This window comes from Bos taurus, chromosome 13 (genome assembly GCF_002263795.3).
Source record: "Bos taurus isolate L1 Dominette 01449 registration number 42190680 breed Hereford chromosome 13, ARS-UCD2.0, whole genome shotgun sequence".
NCBI classification, from domain to species: Eukaryota; Metazoa; Chordata; class Mammalia; order Artiodactyla; family Bovidae; genus Bos; species Bos taurus.
In genome coordinates this window covers 7,479,559-7,503,963 of record NC_037340.1, presented here as the reverse complement: position 1 = coordinate 7,503,963, position 24,405 = coordinate 7,479,559, and the positions used below count along the sequence as shown (strand labels likewise).

General features: G+C 39.6%; 1 protein-coding gene across 6 annotated transcripts in view; it reads left to right on the top strand.

Moving 5' to 3' along the window:
- The window catches only part of SEL1L2 (SEL1L2 adaptor subunit of ERAD E3 ligase), a 127,156-nt gene that overhangs the window by 47,903 nt on the left and 54,848 nt on the right, over positions 1 to 24,405 (top strand). For 5 of the 6 annotated variants that reach the window (XR_009496833.1, XR_009496832.1, XM_059892882.1 and 2 more), the window contains exons 3-4: positions 3,542 to 3,710; positions 23,851 to 23,953. Coding sequence is in view for 4 of the 6 variants with exons in the window: in XM_059892880.1 (XP_059748863.1) it covers positions 3,542 to 3,710; positions 23,851 to 23,953 (272 nt within the window). In the remaining 2 variants the exon portion in view is untranslated. Of the gene's footprint in view, positions 1 to 3,541; positions 3,711 to 23,576; positions 23,723 to 23,850; positions 23,954 to 24,405 lie in introns of those variants that run through there. The other variant, XM_059892881.1, reaches the window with a different exon arrangement.

Genomic DNA, 24,405 nt, shown 5'->3' with positions numbered 1-24,405 from the left:
CTCAAGACACTCTACTTGAAATGAGAATTACACTAAAGAGTTTACAGTGCATCTGGAAGTAGTTGAGTAGATATAACATGAAATACATGATGTAGAATAATCTCAGCTGTTGCTTATGAAGAAGGGATGTTATCACAAGGTCAGAGGAGAGGGAGATCACTGTGGGTCAGAGAGAAGTGGAATTTGAGTTGGGTCTGGGGACAGGAGTGGTATTTGGGATAACAGGAAAGAGGGAGCAATGAAGACTGTATAAGCAAGGGCTTCTGGAGGGAGGAAAGGACCTGTTCTATTTGGGGAACAGGGAATAGAAGAGTCTGGCTGTTGCAGATGTTCATGCAGGTGTGGGAGTAGTAAGAAATAAGATTACTGTGACATTTTTAGGCCATACTCTGAACAGTCTTAGATCCTGTGCAATGGAGTTTGATTCTACCCTGTTGTCACTGAGGACTGAGGGCTTGTGAGCTGGTCAGTGATGTTTTCAAATGGATCTTTAAGAAAAGCTCATCTGGCCTGAATTTCAGGAGATGGGGGAGTGAAGAGGCAGCAGAGCCAAGTAAGAGATTATCAAAACACTGTGTCACTCTGATCAAGAGCTATATTCAGTCTCTAATGGGCCTTGGAAGTTTAAAAACATACTTCCAAAGCACATACTTTAAACTTGGAGTTTAAAAACATACTTCCACTGGGTTTGCTGTTTAAAAACTAAAAATACACATGAATCGTCTTTCCACAGAAAATCGTGCCAACGATACCTCTGAAACATATCCAGAAACCAGCCACTATCACCACTTCCATCTTCTGACTTGACTGCCACCATCAGCTCTTACCCAGTTTACTTCAGCAGTCTCCTTTTTTCCCACTCTTTCTCCGACGTAGAATATCCTCCACACAGTATCCAGGATGGTCCTTTGGAAATTTAAGTCAGTCAGGATTGCTTTTCCACTCAGAACACTCCCCAGGTCCCTGCTTCACACAGAATGTGATGGGCAATCCTGAGGGTGATCTCAGAGCTTCCGCTCTGACTTCTCATTTACCCGCCACCCTATTCTGCTTCAGTGGGCTGTCTTACTGCACCCCTGCTTCCTCCTGCTTCAAGTCCTCTGTCTTTGCTATTCCTTCTTCCAGGACTCTCTTTCCCAAGGTGTTTTTATGACTAACTCCCCACTGCTGCTGCTGCTGCTGCTGCTGCTGCTGCTGCTGCTAAGTCGCTTCAGTCATGTCTGACTCTGTGTGACCCCATAGATGGTAGCCCATCAGGCTCCCCTGTCCCTGGGATTCTCCAGGCAAGAACACTGGAGTATGTTGCCATTGCCTTCTCACCTAACTCCCTACTTTCCCACAAAGGGGTCTACTCAAAAGCTATCTGAGAATTTGTCCCTTACCATCCATGTCAAAAACACCAACTTCAATCAATTCCATCCCTTTTACTCTTGCTTTTTTAAACCTCCTTTAATCAGTTGACTCCTCTTCCCCACCAGAACCTCAGCTTCATGAGGACAGAGAACACTTTTGTTCATGGCTATCTCCCCAGATCTTAGAACAGGGTCTGAGATAGACAATAAATACTTACTATTGAATTATATAATCTTTTAAGATTTAGAGGAAGGCTCTCAGTCTGCCGGGGCTCCCTGATACTTGCTCCAGCTGGCTGTGGTTCTGCCCACTCCTGCTGGGTGAGAAAGGAGTGAAAATCGGGAAACAGCCTCTGTAGAAGGAGGAGATACCAACAGCAGACAATCAGAGGCATTTGCCAAGCTTCACTGCCTCCTCAACTTAGCTGTTGGCTATTTTTGAGTTGAAAATTAAATTTCTTTTAATAGCAATAGCATGATAATCCCATTGTATCACAGATGCTGTAGGCCCATCAAAATCCATTTTCTCTTCCTCATGACACCCAAATATTCCAGCTCCCTGTGCAGTTAGGTGGGGCCATGTGACAGCTTCAGCCAATGGAAAGTGGCTGAAGACACTGTCTGCCACTTCCAGGTCTGGCCTATAAAAGAAAATTGAACAAAGCAAGTCAAATGTAACAAAGCAAAAGCAAACAACAACAGCAAAAACTTTCTGCATAAGATCTTCTGTGCTCTTCCCTTTCTGTCTGCCAAATCAGGGAAATCTTGGAATCCTCATGTTGAAGCTAGCATAGCCTCTGTCTGCCCAAATCCTGAATGATAGCGTAAAGCAGAGGTGACATTGACTTGAAGACCTGGCTATTGATTCTGAGCCATTGTATACTGTGGGCCCATTTGTTAACATATAATATTTGTCCATTTGTTGTCTATTGGTAAGTTGTATTTGACTTTTTGCAACCCCATGGACTCCTCTGTCCATGGGATTTCCCAGGCAAGATACTGGAATAGGTTGCCATTTCCTTCTCCAGGGATCTCCCCAACCCAGGGAGGATACCCACACTTTAAAACAATTCATTGCTTACGTAAAATTCAGATTTAACTGGGCACCCTGTATTTTTATTTGCCAAATATGGCAAACTTAATGATAAGAATAAAGTCAAGTATCCATACAGAGACTTGTACATGAATGTTTATAGCAGCATTATTCATAATAGTGAAAAGGGGGAAACAGCCCAAATGTCCACCAGTGGACAAATGGGGAAACAAAACGCAGTGTACACATATAAAGAGTCGTATTTGGCCACGTAAAGGGATGAAGTGACGATACAAGCTACAGCAAGGATTGAACGTGGAAACATTATACTAAGTGAGAGAAGTCAGTCACAAAAATTCACGTACTATATGATTTCATTCACAGGAAAGTCCAGAAGAGGGGATTGTGTAGAGACACAGAACCAGATTAGTGGTTACATGAGGCTGGGAGTAGAGGGGATAGGAGTAGAGGGAGGCTAACAGTTGGAGGATTCATGGTTCCATGGATCCACTTCCCTGGTGGCTCAGACGGTAAAGCATCTGCCTACAATGCAGGAGACCTGGGTTTGATCCCTGGGTTGAGAAGACCCTTTGGAGAAGGTCTTGGAAATGGCAACCCACTCCAGTACTCTTGCCTGGAAAATTCCATGGAGGAGCCTAGTAGATTATAGTCCATGGGGTCGCAAACAGTTGGACACGACTGAGAGATTTCACTTTCACTTTGAGGCTGGGAGTAGAGGGGATAAGAGTAGAGGGGATAGGAGCAGAGGGAGGGTAAGAGTTGGAGGATTCATGGTTCCTTCTTGAACTGATAAAAAATATTCTAAAGTTGACTATGGTAATGATTGCACATTATCTGTTACTGTTGAATCATAATAAATGTATAACTATACGGACTTCCCTGGAAGCCCAGTGGTTAAAGGCTCTCGGCTTCCAATGCAGAGGACTCACGTTTGATCTCTGATCAGGGAACTTAGATCTCACATGCTGCATGGCATGGCCAAAAAGTAAAAATAAATGTTTTAATAAATAAACAAATGTGCAATTATACATTTATATTATAGTATATGAATTATATCTCAGTAAATCTATTTTTAAAGAGTCCCTTGTTTCATTTTAAAACACATAAAAATGAGCAAAAATGTCTTTCTTTGTAGGTATCAGTGAACAAAGTCAAACAATATTTATCAAACATATTGGAACAAAGAAAACCAATTAATGTAATCAGTAAAAAAGAAAATCTCTTAGAAAATAAGAAGAATCATCATAAACTAAGACGAAAAGGAATTCGAAATAAAGATCTCTGGAAAAGAAATAAAGATCATTGTAAGTAGAATTCCCTCTCACATATAAATTTAAAATGACTTCATGTAATTTAAAATCAAATTTTATAGCTACTTTCCAAGAAATCTTGGGATATAGTCATAAAGATTTATATCCATGAAAGCCTTAAATTTTGTTAGCTTCTATCCCCTGACTTGATTTGGAATTTGTACCAATAATAACAAGCAAGGTAGGGCTCATGGATAACAAAATTCCATAATTAGGTGAATAAAACATTTATCAAATATTTTGCTAATGGAAACTGTCATACTCTAAAGAAAATTGAAGTTAATACAGTACCCTTTTTTTTCCTGTTCTAGCAATCTAAAACTCTCTCTAGTAAAGCCATACCTGATTAGTTGATAGATTTCTCTGGTGCAAGAAGAGTCCAGAAAAATATAAATAATGTCTCCATAGGTTCTGTGTGCAGGAGCTAACTGGTGCTCAGTTACAAAACTGAAGACATTTTCAACATTCAAGCGTGGTACATGAAAGCTTTCTCTCTTCTAACAAATATGTATGAATGTCTATCATTTAACATCTTATGTAAGAGAGGAAATCTTCTTTGGCAGAGAAAAATTAAGAATACCAGTTTTTAATGGCATTATGAAAATGATATGTACATATCTTAAAGTTATTTTAAATCTAAATCATAAACACTGAAACATAAATTTGACCATTTTTTGACACAGAAACATGGCCTGCCTTTTATTTAGATTGGTATTTCCAGTGTAAACCACACTCAAACTGTATTATCTATGACTTCCCATCTCAGATTTTTAATGAAACAAAGTGCTGAAAACATTTATAGAACAACTATGAGCAAAATCCTTCCAGATATTTACTGACTTCCCCCCCAAGTCATATATAAATGGTTTACCTACAATTAAATTTGATAACTTTTAGTGGCTCTCATCACATTTTTTCATAATATTTCGATCACTTTACATAGAAACATTTTCTTTGCACTTATTTTAGTAAGTTTGCATATTGTTTGGTTAAATTCTGTAATTATAATAACAGTACAATTGATACAAATGGCAACACGCACTCCCGATCTTTGGTAAATATGCAAAGGGTGGGAACAGAAGTAACACCTATACAAGAGCATCCCACTAGCCACAAAGCATTCAATATGCTGTGAACGTCAGTCCGTAAGTTGGATAGAAGATGTGAAAATCATTGATTAATTTGGCGAATAAGGTAGGTAGAGATTAATAAAAAGAGCTTCTGCTTCTTAAAAGAGTAACTAAGGCCACCCTTCAAATGATATCATTTTCCCTTATATGGAACTGGTTGAATTATGCCTAATAATAATAAACACTAAGCTAACTCTAATTGAGCATCTCCCATATTGTTTTAATGTTTAGTCAACTTAAGATAGGTTATATGATTTCCACTTTATAAGGTTTGAAACTTGCAACACAGAAATAAAGGGGACCATATGCATCTCACAAAGTAAGTGGACAGTATTTTGCAAGTAAGCATGGGACAAGTGCTTTTAATCCCATGCTTCTCAAAATGGCTTAGGGAAAATATTGAACTAAATGGCAAAGATGCTCAATTTCCTGAGCACAAAATTTACTTCATAATTTTAAGGGAAATAAATAATTGTAAATATAATAATTGAAGACATTTTCATTTTAGAACTAATGGTATAATGTATACAGTACATTTCAAAATTCACATTTTGAATTATCAAACCTAAGACTTTAAAAAGATGTTTTCCTCTCCTCCACATCTCTAGGGAGTGTACATGCGTTCATCGCTGCCTAGCTAAACGTTTCAAGAACATTTGAGAAGCCCTGTCTTGCAACAGTCATAACATGCATTCATAAAGATTTACATAAATTAGAAAGTGTTTCCTTCTGGCATAAGTATTATAAGTACCAGAAAGTGATCACTACTAATAAGAGCAATAATTAGAAATTGAGAACCAAGGGATTCCAGAAGAGAGAGAGGGGTTAGTTTTGGAGCTAGAAAGACTCTTACTGACTCTATTCTCTGCTTGATCTTTATGAGTCTTACCTTGACAAAGATTTTAAATTTTTAAAATCTTAATATTTTAAGAGTATTTTCCCATATTTATTCCAAAAGATGGTTCACTGCTCAGTTGAAGAGTTGGCTCTATATAGGACATAAAAATGTTGACATGCATCTGACTTGAAGTACCAGGTAGGATTTTTACAGGATATAAATGACACATTTAAATTGGGTCATTTAAGTTCAGTTCAGTTCAGTCTCTCAGTCATGTCCAACTCTTTGCGACCCCATGGACTGCAGCATGCTAGGCTTCCCTGTCCATCACCAATTCCCGGAGTTTACTCAAACTCATGACTATTGAGTCGGTGATGCCATCCAACCAACTCATCCTCTGTCATCCACTTCTCTTGCCTTCAATCTTTCCCAGTATCGGGGTCTTTTCCAATGAGTTGGTTCTTCACATCAGGTGGACAAAGTCTTGGAGCTTCAGTTTCAACATCAGTCCTTCCAATGAATATTCAGTGCTGATTTCCTTTAGGATGGACTGGTTTGATCTTCTTGCAGTCCAAGGGACTCTAAAGAGTCTTCTCCAACACCGAAGTTCAAAAGCATCAATTCTTCAGTGCTCAGCTTCCTTTATGGTCTAACTTTCACATCTGTACATGACTATTGGGAAAACCATAGCTTTGACTATACAGACCTTTGTTGGCAAAGTAATGCCTCTGCTTTTTAATAGGCTGTCTTGGTTTGTCATGGCTTTTCTTCCAAGGAGCAAGCATCTTTTAATTTCATGGCTGCAGTCACCATCTGCAGTGATTTCGGAGTCCAAGAAAATAAGTAAAGTTTGATCAAGGGCCTATTTATGAAAGGGCACACAGAGTGTAGAGAATCCACAAAGTAACCGCCTCCCCCACCCCCACTCAGTGTAGTAACAGCAATCTCATTACCACCCCTAGATCTTAAGGGTCTTAGGCAGCAGTGGCTACAGCAATGCCAAGAAAGCAAGCAAGAGGTGTATGGAGAGGGCTCTCTAACAGAAGTATGACCTTAGGTCAAGGACAAAGCCAGCCCATAACAAATAAGACCTGGGAAACCAGGGAATACTTAACTCTCTTCCTACCCTTCAGACTTCCAGGGGGTGCCTCTCAGCCAAATCTAAGCAGAAGCTAGAGGACAAAGGAGTCCTTTGAAGAACCCAAGTGGGCATAGAGCAAGATGGAGAGAAAGACAATCAGAAGACAACCAGACTTTTTAAACAAGGAAAATTAAATTTTAAACAAGGGAAATTAAATAGCATTAACTGAAAGGAGGAGGACTTTTAGTGGCATGCATTAGAAGCATAGTTATTAAACATAATATTATAGAATCTTAGAATTAGGAAACGCTAGTGGTCATCTCGGCCAGCATCTTTCATCAGATATTCCAGGCAGATAATAGCAGTTCCTACTTACATAAGGAGAAGGCAGTGGCACCCCACTCCAGTACTCTTGCCTGGAAAATCCCATGGATGGAGGAGCCTGGTGGGCTGCAGTCCATGGGGTCGCCAAGAGTCAGGCACGACTGAGCGACTTCACTTTCACTTTTTACTTTCACACATTGGAGAAGGAAATGGCAACCCACTCCAGTACTCTTGCCTGGAAAATCCCATGGATGGAGGAGCCTGGTAGGCTGCAGTCCATGGGGTTGCGAAGAGTCACACACGACTGAGCAACTTCACTTTCACTTTTCACTTTCATGTATTGGAGAAGGAAATGGCAACCCACTCCAGTGTTCTTGCCTGGAGAATCCCAGGGACGGGGGAGCCTGGTGGGCTGCCATCTCTGGGGTCACACAGAGTCGGACACAACTGAAGTGACTTAGCAGCAGCAGCAGCACTTACATACATGCGACTAAGCTCACTGTGTCATACAGGGCAGCCTGTGACATTATTGAAGATATCTCTTTCTTATAAAGTTCTTAACTTACATTAAACCAAAATCCCTTCCCCATGGTGATCTTAGGCAGCTGGAGCTGGACAGAATAACCCTGCTATGGATGTGGACTCCGGTCATGGAGCTGTTGCCCCCATCCTCACTGAATCCTGTGGCGTGTGCTCATTGTGTCTAAGATTCTGTGAGCTGTTTCTGGCACCCACTTCCAGTGATGATCCGTGACAAAGTTAGAGCAAGCTGAAATCTTTTCTCACCTAAAAGTACTACGCCAGTGTATCAACCAGGGTTCAACCAGAAAAAAAAAGAACCAGTAAGTGATATATATTTGAGGATTTATTGTAAGGTACTGGCTTACATGATTATTATGGGAGCTGGCAGGGCAAATCCAAAATCCATGGGACAGTTTATCAACAAGGGCAGACAGGAATTCTTGGGCAGGACCTGAAGCTGCTGTTCACAGCTGGAATTTTTTCTTCTTCAGAGAAACCTCAATTCCATTCCTAAGGCCTTTCAACTGTTTGAATCAGATCAACCCAGATCACCTAGGATAACTTCTCTTGCTTAAATGTGGCTGCTAAATACTGTCACAGCAACAACTAGATTCATGTTGAATTTAATAACTGGTGACTATATCCTCACCAAGAAGAAACACAAAACTGCCCATCACAACCAAGTCTCTCCTCATCCTTATGTGTTCATCTAAATTTTTGAATCTAAGTGAAAGATTTTACATTTATGTCTATTAGTTTCATTGTGTTCATTTGGGATTATTTCAACCTATTGATTATATCAGTCAAACTCTCCTAGTTTTCTGTTGTTCAAGTTTTTGACAAGCATGCTTATCAATCTTTTATCCAAATCTTTGTAGAAGGTAACAAGGCAGGACCAAGTTTAGAGCCTAGAGCCCACAATAATCCACCATAAATCTCTAGTATTATATTTACCCACTGATGACAGATGAAAATCTACCTGTGATGAGGTTGAAAACATAAAATTTTAGTTATAAGAATGCCTTATACAGAGTGCACTGCCCTTGTTTAGGAGGACACCTTAATAAGCATTGGTAGACAGAAAATAGGCAAACACCCTCTCCTGTTCCCCCATCTCCAACCCCACACAGAAGTCTGGTATCAGGAAACTGTAGAATTAGCAGTTAATAAAGTAGAGAAAGCCATGGAGAAGTAAACCTTCCTTAGACAGAAGGTGTACAAGCTGTAAAATGAACCGGGAGCATGGGTTATACATGGTTATTGTGCTCAGTCACTCAGTTGTGTCTGACTCTGTGCGACCCACGGACTGTAGCCCACCAGCCTCCTCTGTCCTTGGGATTTCCCCGCCAAGAATCCTGGAATGGCTGCATTTCCTCCTCTAAGGAATCTTCCCAAACCAAGGGTTGAACGAGTATCTCCGTAATGCAGGCAGATTCTTTACCCCTGTGCCACTTGGGACGGCATACACAGTTATAGAACTGGCTAAAAACATTAACTTTCATTCTCATGCAGTTTCCTTTTCACCATTTTGTGCATGCTATGCTATGCTAAGTCACTTCAGTCGTGTCCGACTCTGTGCGACCCCATAGACGGCAGCCCATCAGGCTCCCCCATCCCTGGGATTCTCCAGGCAAGAACATTGGAGTGGGTTGCCATTTCCTTCTCCAATGCATGAAGGTGAAAAATGAAAGTGAAGTCACTCAGTCATGTCCGACTCTTCGCAACCCCATGGACTGAAGCCTACCCGGCTCCTCCGTCCATGGGATTTTCCAGGCAAGAGTACTGGAGTGGGGTGCCATGTGCATAAGATATCATAAAACATAGGCTATAGGTGTTTTATACAAATGCTACTCCTCAGACTTCAGAAAAGAAGAATGAGATTTAACCTAACATTCTCCAAACAACTTCCTAATTCTTAGTGATCATATCTCCTTAACTCAAGGTCATAAACTGTGTATAAAAATTTGTTCAAAAAATTAGAACTTAAGGAGGCTGACATCAAGCTGTTTCTTGAATATGAATGTGTTTTTCCACATCTTGAAAGTAGAGGAACTATTTACCCATTTTCAGACCTCTACCAGTTTTTCCTTTTCCTAGAGGTTGAAGCTATAACCAATAGCATTTGTATTCCCTTTACTTCAAGGCAAGATCTATGCCTAACATTGTGTCTGTCATACTTAATATGAATAAATATTTGCTGAATTAAATCGAGTTGAATTCTTCCTGTACAGAGCTAAGATGTAAACTCAGATCTTCTGAATTCAGGTTCAGCACTCTCTATAATACAGGTGCTACATAAAAATAATAAAACCTTAGGAATTCCCTGGTGGTCAGTGGTTAGAACTTGTTGCTTCCACTGCAGTGGGCCTAGGTTGGATCTCTGGTCATGGAACTAAGATCCCACAAGCTGTGTGACGTGATCAAAAAATAAATGAATAATAACAATAAAGCCTTACATTTTTAGAGTACCTTTGAATAGTGTTTTAGGGCTGAACACAATACTTTAACATCCCATTACAATTTTTTAATGGCATGCTCATTTTCTCTCAGGGTATCTTATCACTATAATTTCAACAATTAATACTTCCTTCTGAGTCAGAATTGAGTCTAATAGAGTAATTATCTTTGTTAAATTGTTAGCAAGACAAATCAATAATTAATCATGCAGTGGGAACAGTGGAGCCTATTCCTGCAAGAAACTGGAACACTAGCTTCTTTGTCCTTCCTGACCAGATCCTTCCTGGCAGTTCTTGGAATTAAATCCTCATTAATTTTGGTGATCAGACCATATCACTTCTGCGTGCTTGGTTGGCAGGGGGCGGTGTCTTGGAATCTTACTTTAAGCCAGTCTCCACATTTTTTTTTCCTCACTTCTGGAGTCTGTGACCAGCTAGGCTAAGTTTATCATTTGGTAAACTTTATTGACTGGAATGTATGTGGAGGACACTGGGAAGTGCCATGCAGATTCTCTCTTCAATGGGGAACTTGTTGCCCAGTTGCTGAGAGTACAGTTCACAGACAGCCTTCAGCAGCAGTTCCTTCAGGGACTATCTTAGGTGCAGACAACTGCTTAACCCAAGGTTATGCCTCCTTCCAGGGAAAGCCCACTTCCAATGACTAATCAGTTTAGGCGCATAAAGCCTTGACCATGTCAGCCTAAATGGGACAAGTTAGAAGAGACATGTTAACTCCAGAGCACCCTGTGCAGTCAGAAAAGGGTTTTACTGGGCTTTTTACCACCTGCAAGCTTGTCCTGTTCACCATATGACAGGTTAGTAAATCAAGAGATGCGTTGCTGGGGTGAGGAATAGTGATTTTATTCAGAAAATCAGCAGACTGAAAAGATGGTGGATTAGTGTTCCAAAGAACCATCTTACCTGAGTTAGAAATCAGGCTTCTTTTGTATTAAAACGGGAAAAGTATGACTTGTTGAAAACTTTTTGGTGGAGGAATCCTTTATTCTTGCAGCTGTCCAAGCAGATCTTGTGACAATGTTCCTATAAACCTATTATCCTCCATCAAGACAATTGTTATTTTCCATTCTGCAACTTTTTAACTCTACGTGAATGGAAACGGGGTGTGCCTTTAAAGACCAGAAACTTGAGAATAGGCGCTCACCTATCTTTCAGGCTACAGGCAACATTCTTTTACAAAACATGCAGAGCCAGCTTGAAAAAGCACAGGAAACAGAGCACAAGGGTTAGAGTTAAAGGAATAGATGCTCTGTGGAGTCAAGCTTATTCTTTGTTACAGGCCTGCATCATAGCTCCTCTCTCTCTGCCCAATCCAACTTCTCCCCCCGATACCCAAGGTTACCTCTTAATAACTAACCCCCCAAAAGTCTGGTTATCAGGGAACCCAATCTGTCTACCCTTTAATAGCTTTCCTATTACTGAAAGTTTTCTTTGAATCAACACATTTTGCAAATAAATTGATTTTTTTAAATCACTGAAGCGCTCCTATTCTGCAAAATGGTGATCTAATTCAATATAAAAATCCTACTGCTACAAATAGCTAAAATTTACACCTAAAATATACCAAAACTCTTTTTAAATGCAGAGCTGGGCTCACAAGAAACTGAAATCCCCAGGTGCTAGAAATAATGAAAAATAAGCCTGTAAATTGATGTTTTGGCAAGATGTGATCAGAGCTGGTAATGGATGAGCCTTGAATTTTAATCCTAGGCTGGGTAAATAAAATAGACATAAGGATTTTTGACAAGAGAACTGGAATGAAGAGCTATGAGTAAAGCGAAGAGTCTCACAAAGGTGTGTATACAGTGAAAGAAGAGATTAGGAAATACCAACAAACCACCCACCATTAGAGGCAAATATCAAGAAGCTGCTCCTCCTCTTGGGCTCTCACGGGGAAAGCATCTCCCTGGGGAAAACTTACACCACATCCCTGCACCTTATATAGATTTGGATTTGAATTTATGCCACCCAGTACTTTTGTGAATACTTTTCAAGCCAATATGTTCAAATATATGAATTTCCTTCCACTAATAAGTTGATAAATCTGGAAACCTGACAGAAGCAACACAAAATCACTTTTTGGAGAAACATTTCCACAATTTCTACATTAAAATCCTTATTGGAGAGAAGCTTTCATGAAAAAAAAAAATTTTAATGCACCAAGTTAAAAAAATTCTACTCAGCGAGAGTCAGTTTGCAAGTACATGCATCCACCCCCACACACACACCCCTCCCACATACACAATACATAAGGCATAGACCCCCCCCAAGTTTATGAAAATAAATCTATGAAGTAAATGTATTTTTAAATGATTAAGAAACCATAAGAAAAAAGAGAAGACATCATGAAAAACGAATGAGCATCTGTGCCAAAGAACCAAATAAAACTAAGGAAAAACAAAAGCATACTCATTTAAATTAAGTGAGCAGATGGGTAAACAGAAAAATTAGATACTGTTGAAGAGAACATTAATGAAATAAGAAAAGATCAGAAGAAATTGCCCTGAATGCAGCTCAGAAAGAAAATAGGAAGTGGAAACAAGAGACCTTTAGATTAAAATAAAAATATTGTACTCAGTTGTATAACATTTTCAAGACATATACTTTAAGCATGACACAAAAAGACTTCAAGTAAAAGGACTGAAATGATATCTCAAGCAATACTAAGTGAAAGAAACCTATTATTAATTTTATACAGAATAGACTTCAAGGTAAAAACATTTAATAGAGAGAAAGCATCATCACATAGTGTTCATAAGAACAATTCACCAGAATGATATGATGTTGATCTTGAAAAATTAAGGAAAATCTGTTAAACTATAAAAATTAATAGAGTTTGGAAAAGTTGCTAGATTTAAAAATTAATATATAAAACTCAATAGCATTTCTGTATATGATGTATGAAAAGCAAAATATAATGAAATGACTAAAGTATTATTTAAAATAGCAATAGAAAGTAAAAGGTACTTAAGACTAAATCTAATAAAAGATATACAAGATGTTAGAGAAAAGGAAAAGCGTAAAACCTTTTTGAATAATATATAAGAGAATAGTTATTATGATTGTGAATGGGAAAATTCAAAATTGTAAGATATTATATCTTGTCAAATTAGCTTAAAAATTGATCAAGAGGATTTTCACGGTATTTGACAAACTGATTTTACAAGTATATGTGTTTGAATCAGTTCTAATGAGGTGGATGAAACTGGAGCCTATTATACAGAGTGAAGTAAGCCAGAAGGAAAAACACCAATACAGTATACTAATGCATATATATGGAATTTAGAAAGATGGTAACAATAACCCTGTGTATGAGACAGCAAAAGAGACACTGATGTATAGAACAGTCTTATGGACTCTGTGGGAGAGGGAGAGGGTGGGAAGATTTGGGAGAATGGCATTGAAACATGTAAAATATCATGTATGAAATGAGTTGCCAGTCCAGGTTTGATGCACGATACTGGATGCTTGGGGCTAGTGCACTGGGACGACCCAGAAGGATGGTACGGGGAGGGAGGAGGGAGGAGGGTTCAGGATGGGAAATACATGTATACCTGTGGCGGATTCATTTTGATATTTGACAAAACTAATACAATTATGTAAAGTTTAAAAATAAAATAAAATTTTAAAAAAATAAGTAAATAAAATAAAAGTATATGTGAAAACTGGGCAGAAGACCTGAAAAGACATTTCTCTGAAGAAGACATACAGATGGCCAACAAACACATGAAAAGATGCTCGACTTTGCTCACTATTAGAGGAATGTGAATTAAAACTACAATGAGGTATCAGGTCATATCAATCAGAATGGCCATCATCAAAAAACTACAAACAATGAATGGTGGGGAGTATGTGGAGAAGAGGGAACCCTCTAGCACTGTTGGTAGGAATGTAAATTGATACAGCCACTATGGAAAACAGTATGAGATTCCTTTAAAAACTAGGAATAAAACTGCCATATGACCCAGCAATCCCACTACTGGGCATATCCCCTGAGAAAATCACAATTCAAAAAGACACATGTACCCCAGTGTTCACTGCAGCACTATTTACGACAGCTAGGACATAGAAGCATCCTAGAAGTCCATCGACAGATACATGGATAAAGAAGTTGTGGTACATATATACAATGGAATATTGTTGTTGTTTAGATACTAAGTTGTATCCAACTCTTTTGCAACTACGTGGACTCCTCCAGGCGCCTCTATCCATGGAATTTCCCAAGCAAGAATACTGGAGTGTGTTGCCATTTCCTTTTCCAGGAGATCCTCCCGACCCAGGGATTAAACTCACATCTGCTGAATTGGCAGGTATATTCTTCACCACTGAGCCACCAAGGAAGTGAGTATTACTCACCCATAAAAAGGAATGAATTTGAGTCAGTTGTAGTGAGGTAGATGAACCTGAAGCCTGTTATTCAGAATGAGGTAAGTCACAAGGAGAAAAACAAATATTATATACCAACTCATATATATGGAATCTAGAGAAATGGTACTTATGAACCTATTTGCAGGGAAGGAATGGAGATGCAGATGTAGAGAGTGGACTTGTGGACGTAGCAGGGGAAAGAGAGGGTTGGATGAACCGAGAGAGTAGCATTGACATATATACACTACCATGTACAAAATAGGTATCTAGTGGGAAGCTGCACATCACACAGGGAGCCCAGCCTGGTGCTCCGTGATGAGCTAGAGGGGTGGGAGCGGGGAGAGGGTGGGAGGGAGGCTCATGCGGAAGGGGATATATATACATATATATATGGTTATGATTGACTTGTGTTGTTGTACGGCAGAAACCAACTTAACACTGTAAAGCAGTTGTACTCCAAATAAAAAAATAAATTTTAAAGTATATGTGAAAGCAAGTCTAAAAATAGCCAAGACACTTTTGAAGTAGAATGATAAGGGGAACTTGTCCCACTAAATTCTTCCTATAAAATGATGTTTTGGTACATAGATTGAAAAATAGAAGAGAGTCTAGAATCAGTCCTATATATACAGAGGATTTTGGTATGTAATGACAGAGGTGCAATCACATCTTCTTTATCTATTTGTCTATTGATGGCCACTTAGGTTGTCTACACATCTTGGCTATTGTGAATACAGAAGTGATGAATACACGGGGGCATATATCTTTTCAAGTTAGTGTTTTCATATTCTTTGGATAAATACCCAGGAGTAGAATTGCTGAATCACATGGTAGTCCTATTCTTAATTTTTTGAGGAAATTCCATAACTTTTTCCATAGTGTCTGCATCAATTTACATTCCCAACAGTATACAAGGGTTCCTTTTTCTTCACACCCTCACCAACATTTATTTCTTGCCATTTACCCGAAAGGGGAAAACAACCAAAGGTCAATAAATATACTTAACTTCACTTATAATTGCAAAAACAAATTCAATAGCAAAGAATAATTATTTCACACTGATTAGCAAAACTAAAAGATAACCCCATGAGTGATCCAGAATGTGAAGCAATAATAACTCTCATATATCACTGGTGAGAGTGAAGTTTGGTACAACCTCTTTGAACAGCAATGTGGTAATATTTAGTAAAGTTTAAGATGCATATATCCCACTCTGCACATGTACTTTTATTTTTTTAATTTAAATTTATTTCTTTTAATTGGAGGCTTATTACTTTACAATATCATGTTGGTTTTGCCACACATCAACATGAATCTGCCACGGACATACACGTGTTCCCCATCCTGAACCCCCTTCCCACCTCCCTCCCCGTACCATCCCTCTGGGTCATCCCAATACACCAGCCCCAAGCATCCTGTATCCTGCATCGAACCTGGACTGGCGATTCATTTCATATATGATATTATACATGTTTCAATGCCATTCTCCCAAATCATCCCACCCTCTCCCTCTCCCACAGAGTCCAAAAGACTGTTCTATACATCTGTGTCTCTTTTGCTGTCTCGCATACAGGGTTATCATTACCATCTTTCTAAATTCCACATATATGCATTAGTATACTGTATTGGTGTTTTTCTTTCTGACTTACTTCACTCTGAATAATAGGCTCCAGTTTCATCCACCTCATTAGACCTGATTCAAATGTATTCTTTTTAATGGCTGAGTAATGTACTTTTATATAAGTTCTCACATCCGTAGAAGAAAATGTGCACAAGGATTTTCATTGCAAAATTAGTTTGGGTACCACACAAGTGGAAAAACCGAATGTTCATGGAAGGCCTAGGAGAAATAATGAAGGAATGAATAAATAAACTGGGCTTCCCTGATAGCTCAGTTGGTAAAGAATCCTCCTGCAATGCAGGAGACTGCGGTGCGATTCCTGGGTCTGGAAGATCCCCTGGAGAAGGGATAGACTACCCACTCCAGTATTCTGGCCTGGAGAATTCCATGGACTATATAGTCTATGGGGTTGCAAAAAGTCAGACACGAGCGACTTTCACTTTCATTTTCACTTTCATTCATATAAAGAATTTTGACCAGACAATTGGCACTGTTAAAATGAATGAATGAAGCTTGCTTGAATCAAGATGAATAAATCTCAAACCGTGAAAAGCTTAGTTGCAAAAGTATATATAGTATGATGCTACTTATATATAGAAATAACATTGGGTACACATATGTAGTGAAAGAGCTACACAGTGGATTTTCCTAGTGGTACAGTACGCAAGAATCAGCCTGACAATGCAGGGGACACAGGTTCGATCCCTGGTCCAGGAAGATTCCACACGCCACGGAGCGACTAAGCCTGTGTGCCACAGCTACTGAACCCAAGCTCTAGAGCCTGTGAGCCGCAACCGCCGAGCCCACCTGCTGCAACGCCTGAAGCCTGCGTACTCCAGGGCCCATCAGGCCACAACTACCGAGCCTGTGTGTCGCAGCTGTTGATGTCTGCACGCCCGAGAGCCTGTGCTCCACAAGGAAAGCCACAGCAATGTAAAGCCCACACACCACAACTAAAGAGTAGCCTCTCCACAACTAGAGAAAGACTGTGCACAGCAACGGGAGACCCAGCGCAACCAAATAAATGAATGAAGAGCTACCCAGCAACTTCAGGAAAACACCCACTGCTGAAGAGGGAACAAGGGGCAGGTCTGTTGGGAGGAGGCTTGCCTGTATCTGTACATTGTTTCCTTACAACCGATACAGAAAACAAGTGAGACAAAATGTTACCATCCATTAAACTGTGTGTGTGAGATGGGGAGGGTGATAGTGAGGTATGTTTCATTTTCTGTACTTCTTTTGTATGTTTGAAATATTTCATGGTTATTTAAAATGAATAGAAATTAGCATCACTTGACATAAAAATAATCTACAGGTGAATATATATTAAGTATTCTAACCATCAAAATTTTAAAGTTTGTGTGTGTACCACTTAAAATTATTTTATGGGGTGAGATAAAATTGGGAGAGTAGGATTGACATATATACAGTGCCATGTGCAAAAATAGCTAGCTAGTGGGAAGCCGCTGTATAGCACAGGGAGTTCAGCTCAGTGCTCTGTAATGACCTAGAGGGTTGAGATGGGGGTGGGGGTGGGAGGGACATTCAAAAGGGAGAGGATATACGTATACATACGTACTTCTGAACTTTGGTGTTGGAGAAGACTTGAGAATCCCCTGGACTGCAAGGAGATCCAACCAGTCCATCCTAAAGGAGATCAGTCCTGGGTGTTCATTGGAAGGACTGATACTGAAGCTGAAACTCCAATACTTTGGCCACCTGATGCAAAGTACTGACTCATTTGAAAAGACCCTAATGCTGGGAAAGACTGAAGGCGGGAGAAGGGGATTACAGCGGATGAGATGGCTGGACGGCATCACCGACTCAATGAACATGAGTTGGAGTGAACTCGGGAGTTGGTGATGGACAGGGAGGCCTGGCGTGCTGCAGTCCATGGGGTCGCAAAGAGTCAGACACGACTGAGCGACTGAAATGAACTGAACTGAACTGATAGGTGATTCACTTAGTTGTACAGCAGAAATTAACACAACATTGTAAAGCAACTATACTCCAATAAAAAATTATCCTACATACCCTTTGGGAATCAGTGACCTAAGGTGCTACAAATTATCATGTGCACCTAAGTGTCAACCCAGCCACTTCGAGCAGGCACTCTTATCCACCCCAGAGGACATGAATACAGCATGCCACTTTCTTTTCTTGCCCTTTCTGCTCCTACTCACTACTGAAGGTCTTTCCATTATCCAAGGCCTCCCATAAGCATTGTCTTCTTACATAATCATGTCCAAACCAACCAGACTGGGAATTATCATGTGTGTATAATGATGCTCTGAATCATCAAGACCTGGTTACATCACGCTCATTATCTTCTGTTGGGGAAGGTGGAGGAATATATTGTACCCTTTTTAGATGGATACATCAGAAAATAGTCAAAATAAAGAGAGATATGATTCATCTAATGGGGAAAATGATTTATATGAAACATATTTCTCAAGAATCAGGTAAATGAAGTATTACTTTAAAGAAACAACTATAAGATACTTTAAACAATTACAGTAAATTTATTTTTTAAATGTATTTTAGAACGTCTTTTCAAATTCTTCATCATTTGATAATAACTTTGTGTTTAACACATGATTCTGCATATTGTGTAGCTCTGAGAAGTAGTATAGGCTCTGTGCGTATACCAACTCATCTGTAAAATGACAGCCAATGAGAAAATTGCCTAGGACCCAAGTGGTTTATGAATATTAGCACCTATTATAACTATAACTCTATATTATTTGATTCTTCCTTTCTTTTATAATGCATGTCTTTCTGATAAATTAAGGATTTTAGATCATGAATTATATCTTTCTAAGTCAGGGTCTCTCTTATTTTAAGCTTTGCTTAGTAGATATTTGAAAAGGATAAAAATTTTTTTTTTTACTTATAATTTGTCTACCGTTTCCAAGAAATACCAATGGAGGTATTTATGTCTGAGGACAATGATCTGGGGACGGACTGAATAAATTTGACTGTTGTAAATATCTGTGCTATATTCAAGAGGATTTGAGTTGATGGCATCTTTATCTGACTAAACTCTGCTGAGTCATTCTTTCTTAGGTGGAATATTATTTTTAGAAATGGATCGTTACTCTCCCACCTTATCTGAGATTGTATCTTTCTAGCAGACATTAAGGGCAAATGTGAAGAGCTCTTCTGATGCATTATTTGGAAAATCAGAAACTGAAGTTGGTTTATATTAAATATAATTAAAATTAGATAGATGCAGTGTCTGTGGAGGCAAGCTTTTCTGCAAAGATTTTCCCATTTTATCTTTCTGTATCATTTTAATGGTGAAAGCACCTGATTTTTAGTCAGATTAAAAGATATTCACCTCCTTTAACTCTCAATGTCAAGACATTCTTTTAACTCTCAGTGGTCCTTTATGTGATTCAAGAAGTAATAAAATTTGAGATTCAAACTAAGGAATTTAATATTCTTTTCCCTTTAATTTTTCTAGATCATTTAGATAATATTTATATACTTGAATTTAAATGTTAAAGTTTTAGATTTTCTGATGAAACATTTAAGAAAGTAATGCAGATTAAGGCAAGGGAAGGAGCTGAGCAAAGATAGAGTTTCAGACGTTTAGGATTTTGAAGAGCAAATTGCGCTAGAGGATTGTCCCCCTCCCACAGGAAAGGGAGCTGGGCTCTTGTACTTCCATATCCATCAGTCAGTGGCTAGAGGCCTCCAGCACCCTGCACGGTTAAGTATCCCTGTTGTAAGACCTTGCCTTACTTGCTAGACCTCCTGGATTCCAATCAACTTTATCCCTATTTCTCCTCAGCCATTTACCAGCCACATGTAGAGCCATCGCACCAATAGAATTTCAAACTCAAAAGCAGCGATCTCTGATCAGAGCCAGCTTCCTGCCACTTCTTTTCCCTCTGTCTTTCTCCTAGCAATCCTGCCTTCACCTTCACAGTGCCCTGAGTTGCCTCCTCCCTTTCGTCCTTCACGTCTCTGTCCACTCTCCTCAGTATCACTGGCTGCCAGCTTTGACTGCCTGGCCAGCTATGACTTGCAAGCTCTCTGTCTTCATTTAAAACACACTGCCCAGTTATTTTGCACCAACTGTTTCCTCCAAATGGAGTACCAGTTTCATCTTCTTGGTCTGGCAAATTCCTACCTAACTTTGGAGAACTGTCTAAAGTGCCGTTTCATCTGTGAAGATTTCTTTCTTTCACTAGGCCAGAGTAAGGGACCTGAGGTGGGTGGGCATTTGCTGTTTGTGGGCTTCCCATCATCCATTTTACCCTTCTCACCATCCCAATTTCCTTTTGGGGAATTAGGTTTTCCCCAATGGATACATTCTTATAGGAATGTAATGAGATGCCTTGTCTTCCCTACTAGACCCATCAGACTCATCAGGGAGCTGGAACAGAGAGAGGAAGGTCTTAAAAGGATTCGATCCTCGTCCATCCCAGCGGGAGTGCTTGCCACTGTTTGCAAGGGTGCTTTGATTCCTGATCAACCCCATTGAATCTGTGAACCTCCTAATAAGTTCCTTTAGCTTAAGTCAATCAGATTGGGTTTCTGTGGCTCACAAACAAAGAAGGCTCCTGTATTCCCACAATGCCTTCTTATGTAGAGCCTACCAGATGGCCTTGTAATTTTTGGTAAACATGTTTGTCTCTGCCAGGCTAAGATACAGTGTTCAGCATTGTGTCTAACACATGGTAAGAATCAATTCATACCAGTTAAATGAACAAGTAAATGTATGAATGGCAGAGAACAAGTTGTCTCCAACTTTACTCTTTCTTCTTACATCTGAAACAAGCAAGTGGGCCATTTTTCTTCTAAAGATTTGCTTCTAGTCATTATGAATGAGAGGATTCTGCACGAATTCCACAGTGACAAGTGACAGGAGTTAAGAAATAGACTTGATTAGAGAATTTTACAGTTGAAGTGTCAGCAGGAGGAGGCATAGATTCCTGTTTCCCCCATCATCTCAGAAAGGTGATCTGGGTCTAGAGATTGATGGTTACTCGGAAGGCCCACCAACTACACTGTACTTTGAGTACAGTAATGAGAACACAGCCTTGTCAGAGGTGGGCTACTTGGGCATCCAGTTGCCTAGGAAAGTCAGAGGCCCAGCATCTGGAAACCTTGGAGGCCCATGGGAAATCTCAGTCCTTCTTGCTTTTGGAGGGTAGCCACTGATCTGAGCTGAGTTTGGGTGCCTCCCTTCTTATGGGGAGAAGAGGCAGCTTGTTTTCCATGTGATACAGAGTTAGCATCAGTATTAGTTTGCCAGGGATACCATAACAAAATACCATAGGCAAAGTGGCTGAAGCAGCAGAAATGGATTTTCTCACAGTCCTGGAGGCTCAAAGTCCACAATCAAGGTGTTAACAGGTTCATTCTCAGGCTTCTTTCCTTAGCTTATAATGGGTCACCTTCTCACTGTGTCCTTACATTGTCTCTTTTCTATGCCAGCGTGCTGCTGGTGTTTCTTCTGCTTAAACAGACATCTAGTCATATTGGATTAGGGCTCCACTCAAAGAGCCTCCTTCAATCACTTCTTTAAAGACCTTACCTCCAAATAAGGTTACATTCTGAGGTACTGGGGGATGAGACTTCAAAATACAAATTTTGGCGGTTACAATTCAGCCCATGACAGTCCCCAAATTAGATAGAAAATATTGATAATAAGACTGAAAAAGTAATAAAATGTCTAGAACTGTCTACAAATTATATCTCTGACAAACACTGAAGTACAAATTCATCTAGTTGGAGCAAGTTCCACAGTTGCTGCTGCCTTAAATACTACTCTGGCACACCCACTCACCCTTTATCCCTGAGGCTCATCCCCAGCACTTCTCAGTCACTGAAGAGCTCCTATCAGGACAAAGCAACAGGCATCCACTAGACGGCTGTTCAGAGGGCCCCAGAAGAATCAAAGTCCTTTACAACAACTTCAGGGTTGTCTTCTCAAATCCTCAAATCATTTCCTGACTGTACTTTACCCAAATTTGGAAACATGGTGTTGGAGAAGACTCTTGAGAATCCCTTGGACTGCAAGGAGATCCAACCAGTCCATTCTAAAGGAGATCAGTCCTGGGTGTTCTTTAGAAGGAATGATGCTAAAGCTGAAACTCCAGTACTTTGGCCACCTCATGCGAAGAATTGACTCATTGGAAAAGACTCTGATGCTGGGAGGGATTGGGAGCAGGAGGAGAAGGGGACGCCAGAAGATGAGATGGCTGGATGGCATCACTGACTCAATGGACATGAGTCTGAGTGAACTCCAGGAGATGGTGATGGACAGGGAGGTCTGGAGTGCTGCGATTCATGGGGTCGCAAAGAGTTGGACATGACTGAGTGACTGAACTGAACTGAACCCATACAAAGTGTTATTAAGATAACTTTACTGGTAATGAAGCCCTCTTATAGTACATAAAACTTGTATTTTAATACATTTGTAAAGCCCAAAATAAAATTACATATAAAGGTAAAAACCATGGATAGAAATCTATAGTGGTAAATCATTTCTCATATGTATATGGATGTATAGACAACCTTTCAAAATTTATTCTCCCACTTTGAAAGCATCTTAATAGGACCGATTGCCATTCCAAACACAGGTTAATATGTTTTTCCCATTATTTTTCCTCTTTAATCGTTAAGTATAGATAACCTATAACTCAAAGCAGAAATTAGACACTAAATGTGTCTGGTGTTACTAAATTGACTGGATAACTTTAAGCATTCAAAAATAATTGTAAACTGGATTGTAAATTGTAATTTTTTTTTTTAATTTACAAAATAAAGTGGGCAGTTCTGGTAGCTTATCAGGAGGAAGAAAAACAAGAACCACTTAAAAAAATTTTGTGGTCTTGTTAATGAGGCATCAAATCCCAGAATGCCTCTCCTTTAAAATGGCTTCACATGTGGCTCACCTAATCAGAGGTTTCAGTGAGTGTCATAATGGACTTCAAGAGGCACCGTGATGCTATGGAGGGGTGTGTGTGTGTGTGTGTGTATGTATTGGGGTGGGGACTCTAAGGCAGACTTTCCTTCTAAACAGCTTTCCCCATCTGTAAACTGGTGATATGCTTTGAAAATTGTGAATTGTTATATAAATGTTTTAGAAGTATTTTTATTGTAGCTGGTAAAATTATGTTTCTTGTTTTCCTTAAATACTATAAAATTTTACTCTGAGGTATCATCCCACAAGGTAAATTATTACCGATCCCCTCCTTTGCGCCTTCTTCAAGGTCCTAGGCATGTTCTGGCATACCTACCCTGCCCACTTATTCCTGACGCTCATCCCCAACAGTTCTCAGTCAGGCTAGAAAGGTCTTAGAAAGACTCTGGGGAGGATGAGGGAGTGTCTCTCCTCCAATCCTGAGTACACACTGCCCATGGTATCTTCTGGTTCAGACAAGAGATCTGAGCACTAAAAAAGCCAGGTATCTAAGATCCAGATAGCAGGGTACACCAAGCCACCCCTTCCTTAGAAAACCTTGCTTCCTGTCTTCTGCTTGCAGGACTTTGCGCCCCTTTTTCAGACTGGAAACATCTGTCTCCCTCCTATCATCAGAAACATCCATCTCTCTCCTCCATCCTCCCAGACCCTTTCACAAAAGAGAGGAAGAGAATACTTTCATAGACAGCTTCTACCATCTAGCCAAAGGTAGGGTGATCTTGAAATGCAGAGGCTAAAAAATAAGGAGAGCGAACCCCAAAATAATATGCCAGCACATTATTTTTAAAATGTAAAACACAAAATAATGTTATTTTTCTGTGTTTGTCCATATACAGTAAAAAAGCAAGCAAAGAACAATTTCACGGATGAAGGAGACCAGCTTTTTAATATGGGCATCCAGATCCTCCAGCAGTCTAAAAGCCAGAAACAAAAAGCAGAGTAAGTCCACCCAGCACTCAAGCCAATTTCAATTTCCAGGTTGAGAAAAGAGAGCAATCCAAAATCTAATCTGTCATTAAAAGCTTATTGGTATAACAAATAAGCTTATTTGCCTATAAACTTTTGTTTTAAAAGGATCAAACGGTGTTTAAAGAATCCTACAAATTATCAGCCTAAACGCATGGCAGACCTTATGTATGAAACCACAGTCCCTACACATCAAGTGAAATGCAGAATAAAGGCACTGACCTAAGCGTTCAAGCAAAAATATTGTTTTGGCTTTAATTGACTCAAGTGAAACAAAATATGTACTATTTGAAAAAAATACATATTGTTCGAACTAGAGTAGTTGTTTTAGAATGCTTTATACTGCCTAACAGCGTTTGTGCCTCGCTTTATGGTTTTCAGAACACTTTCATGTATGTGATGCCATTTTATCCCCAGAAGAGAAT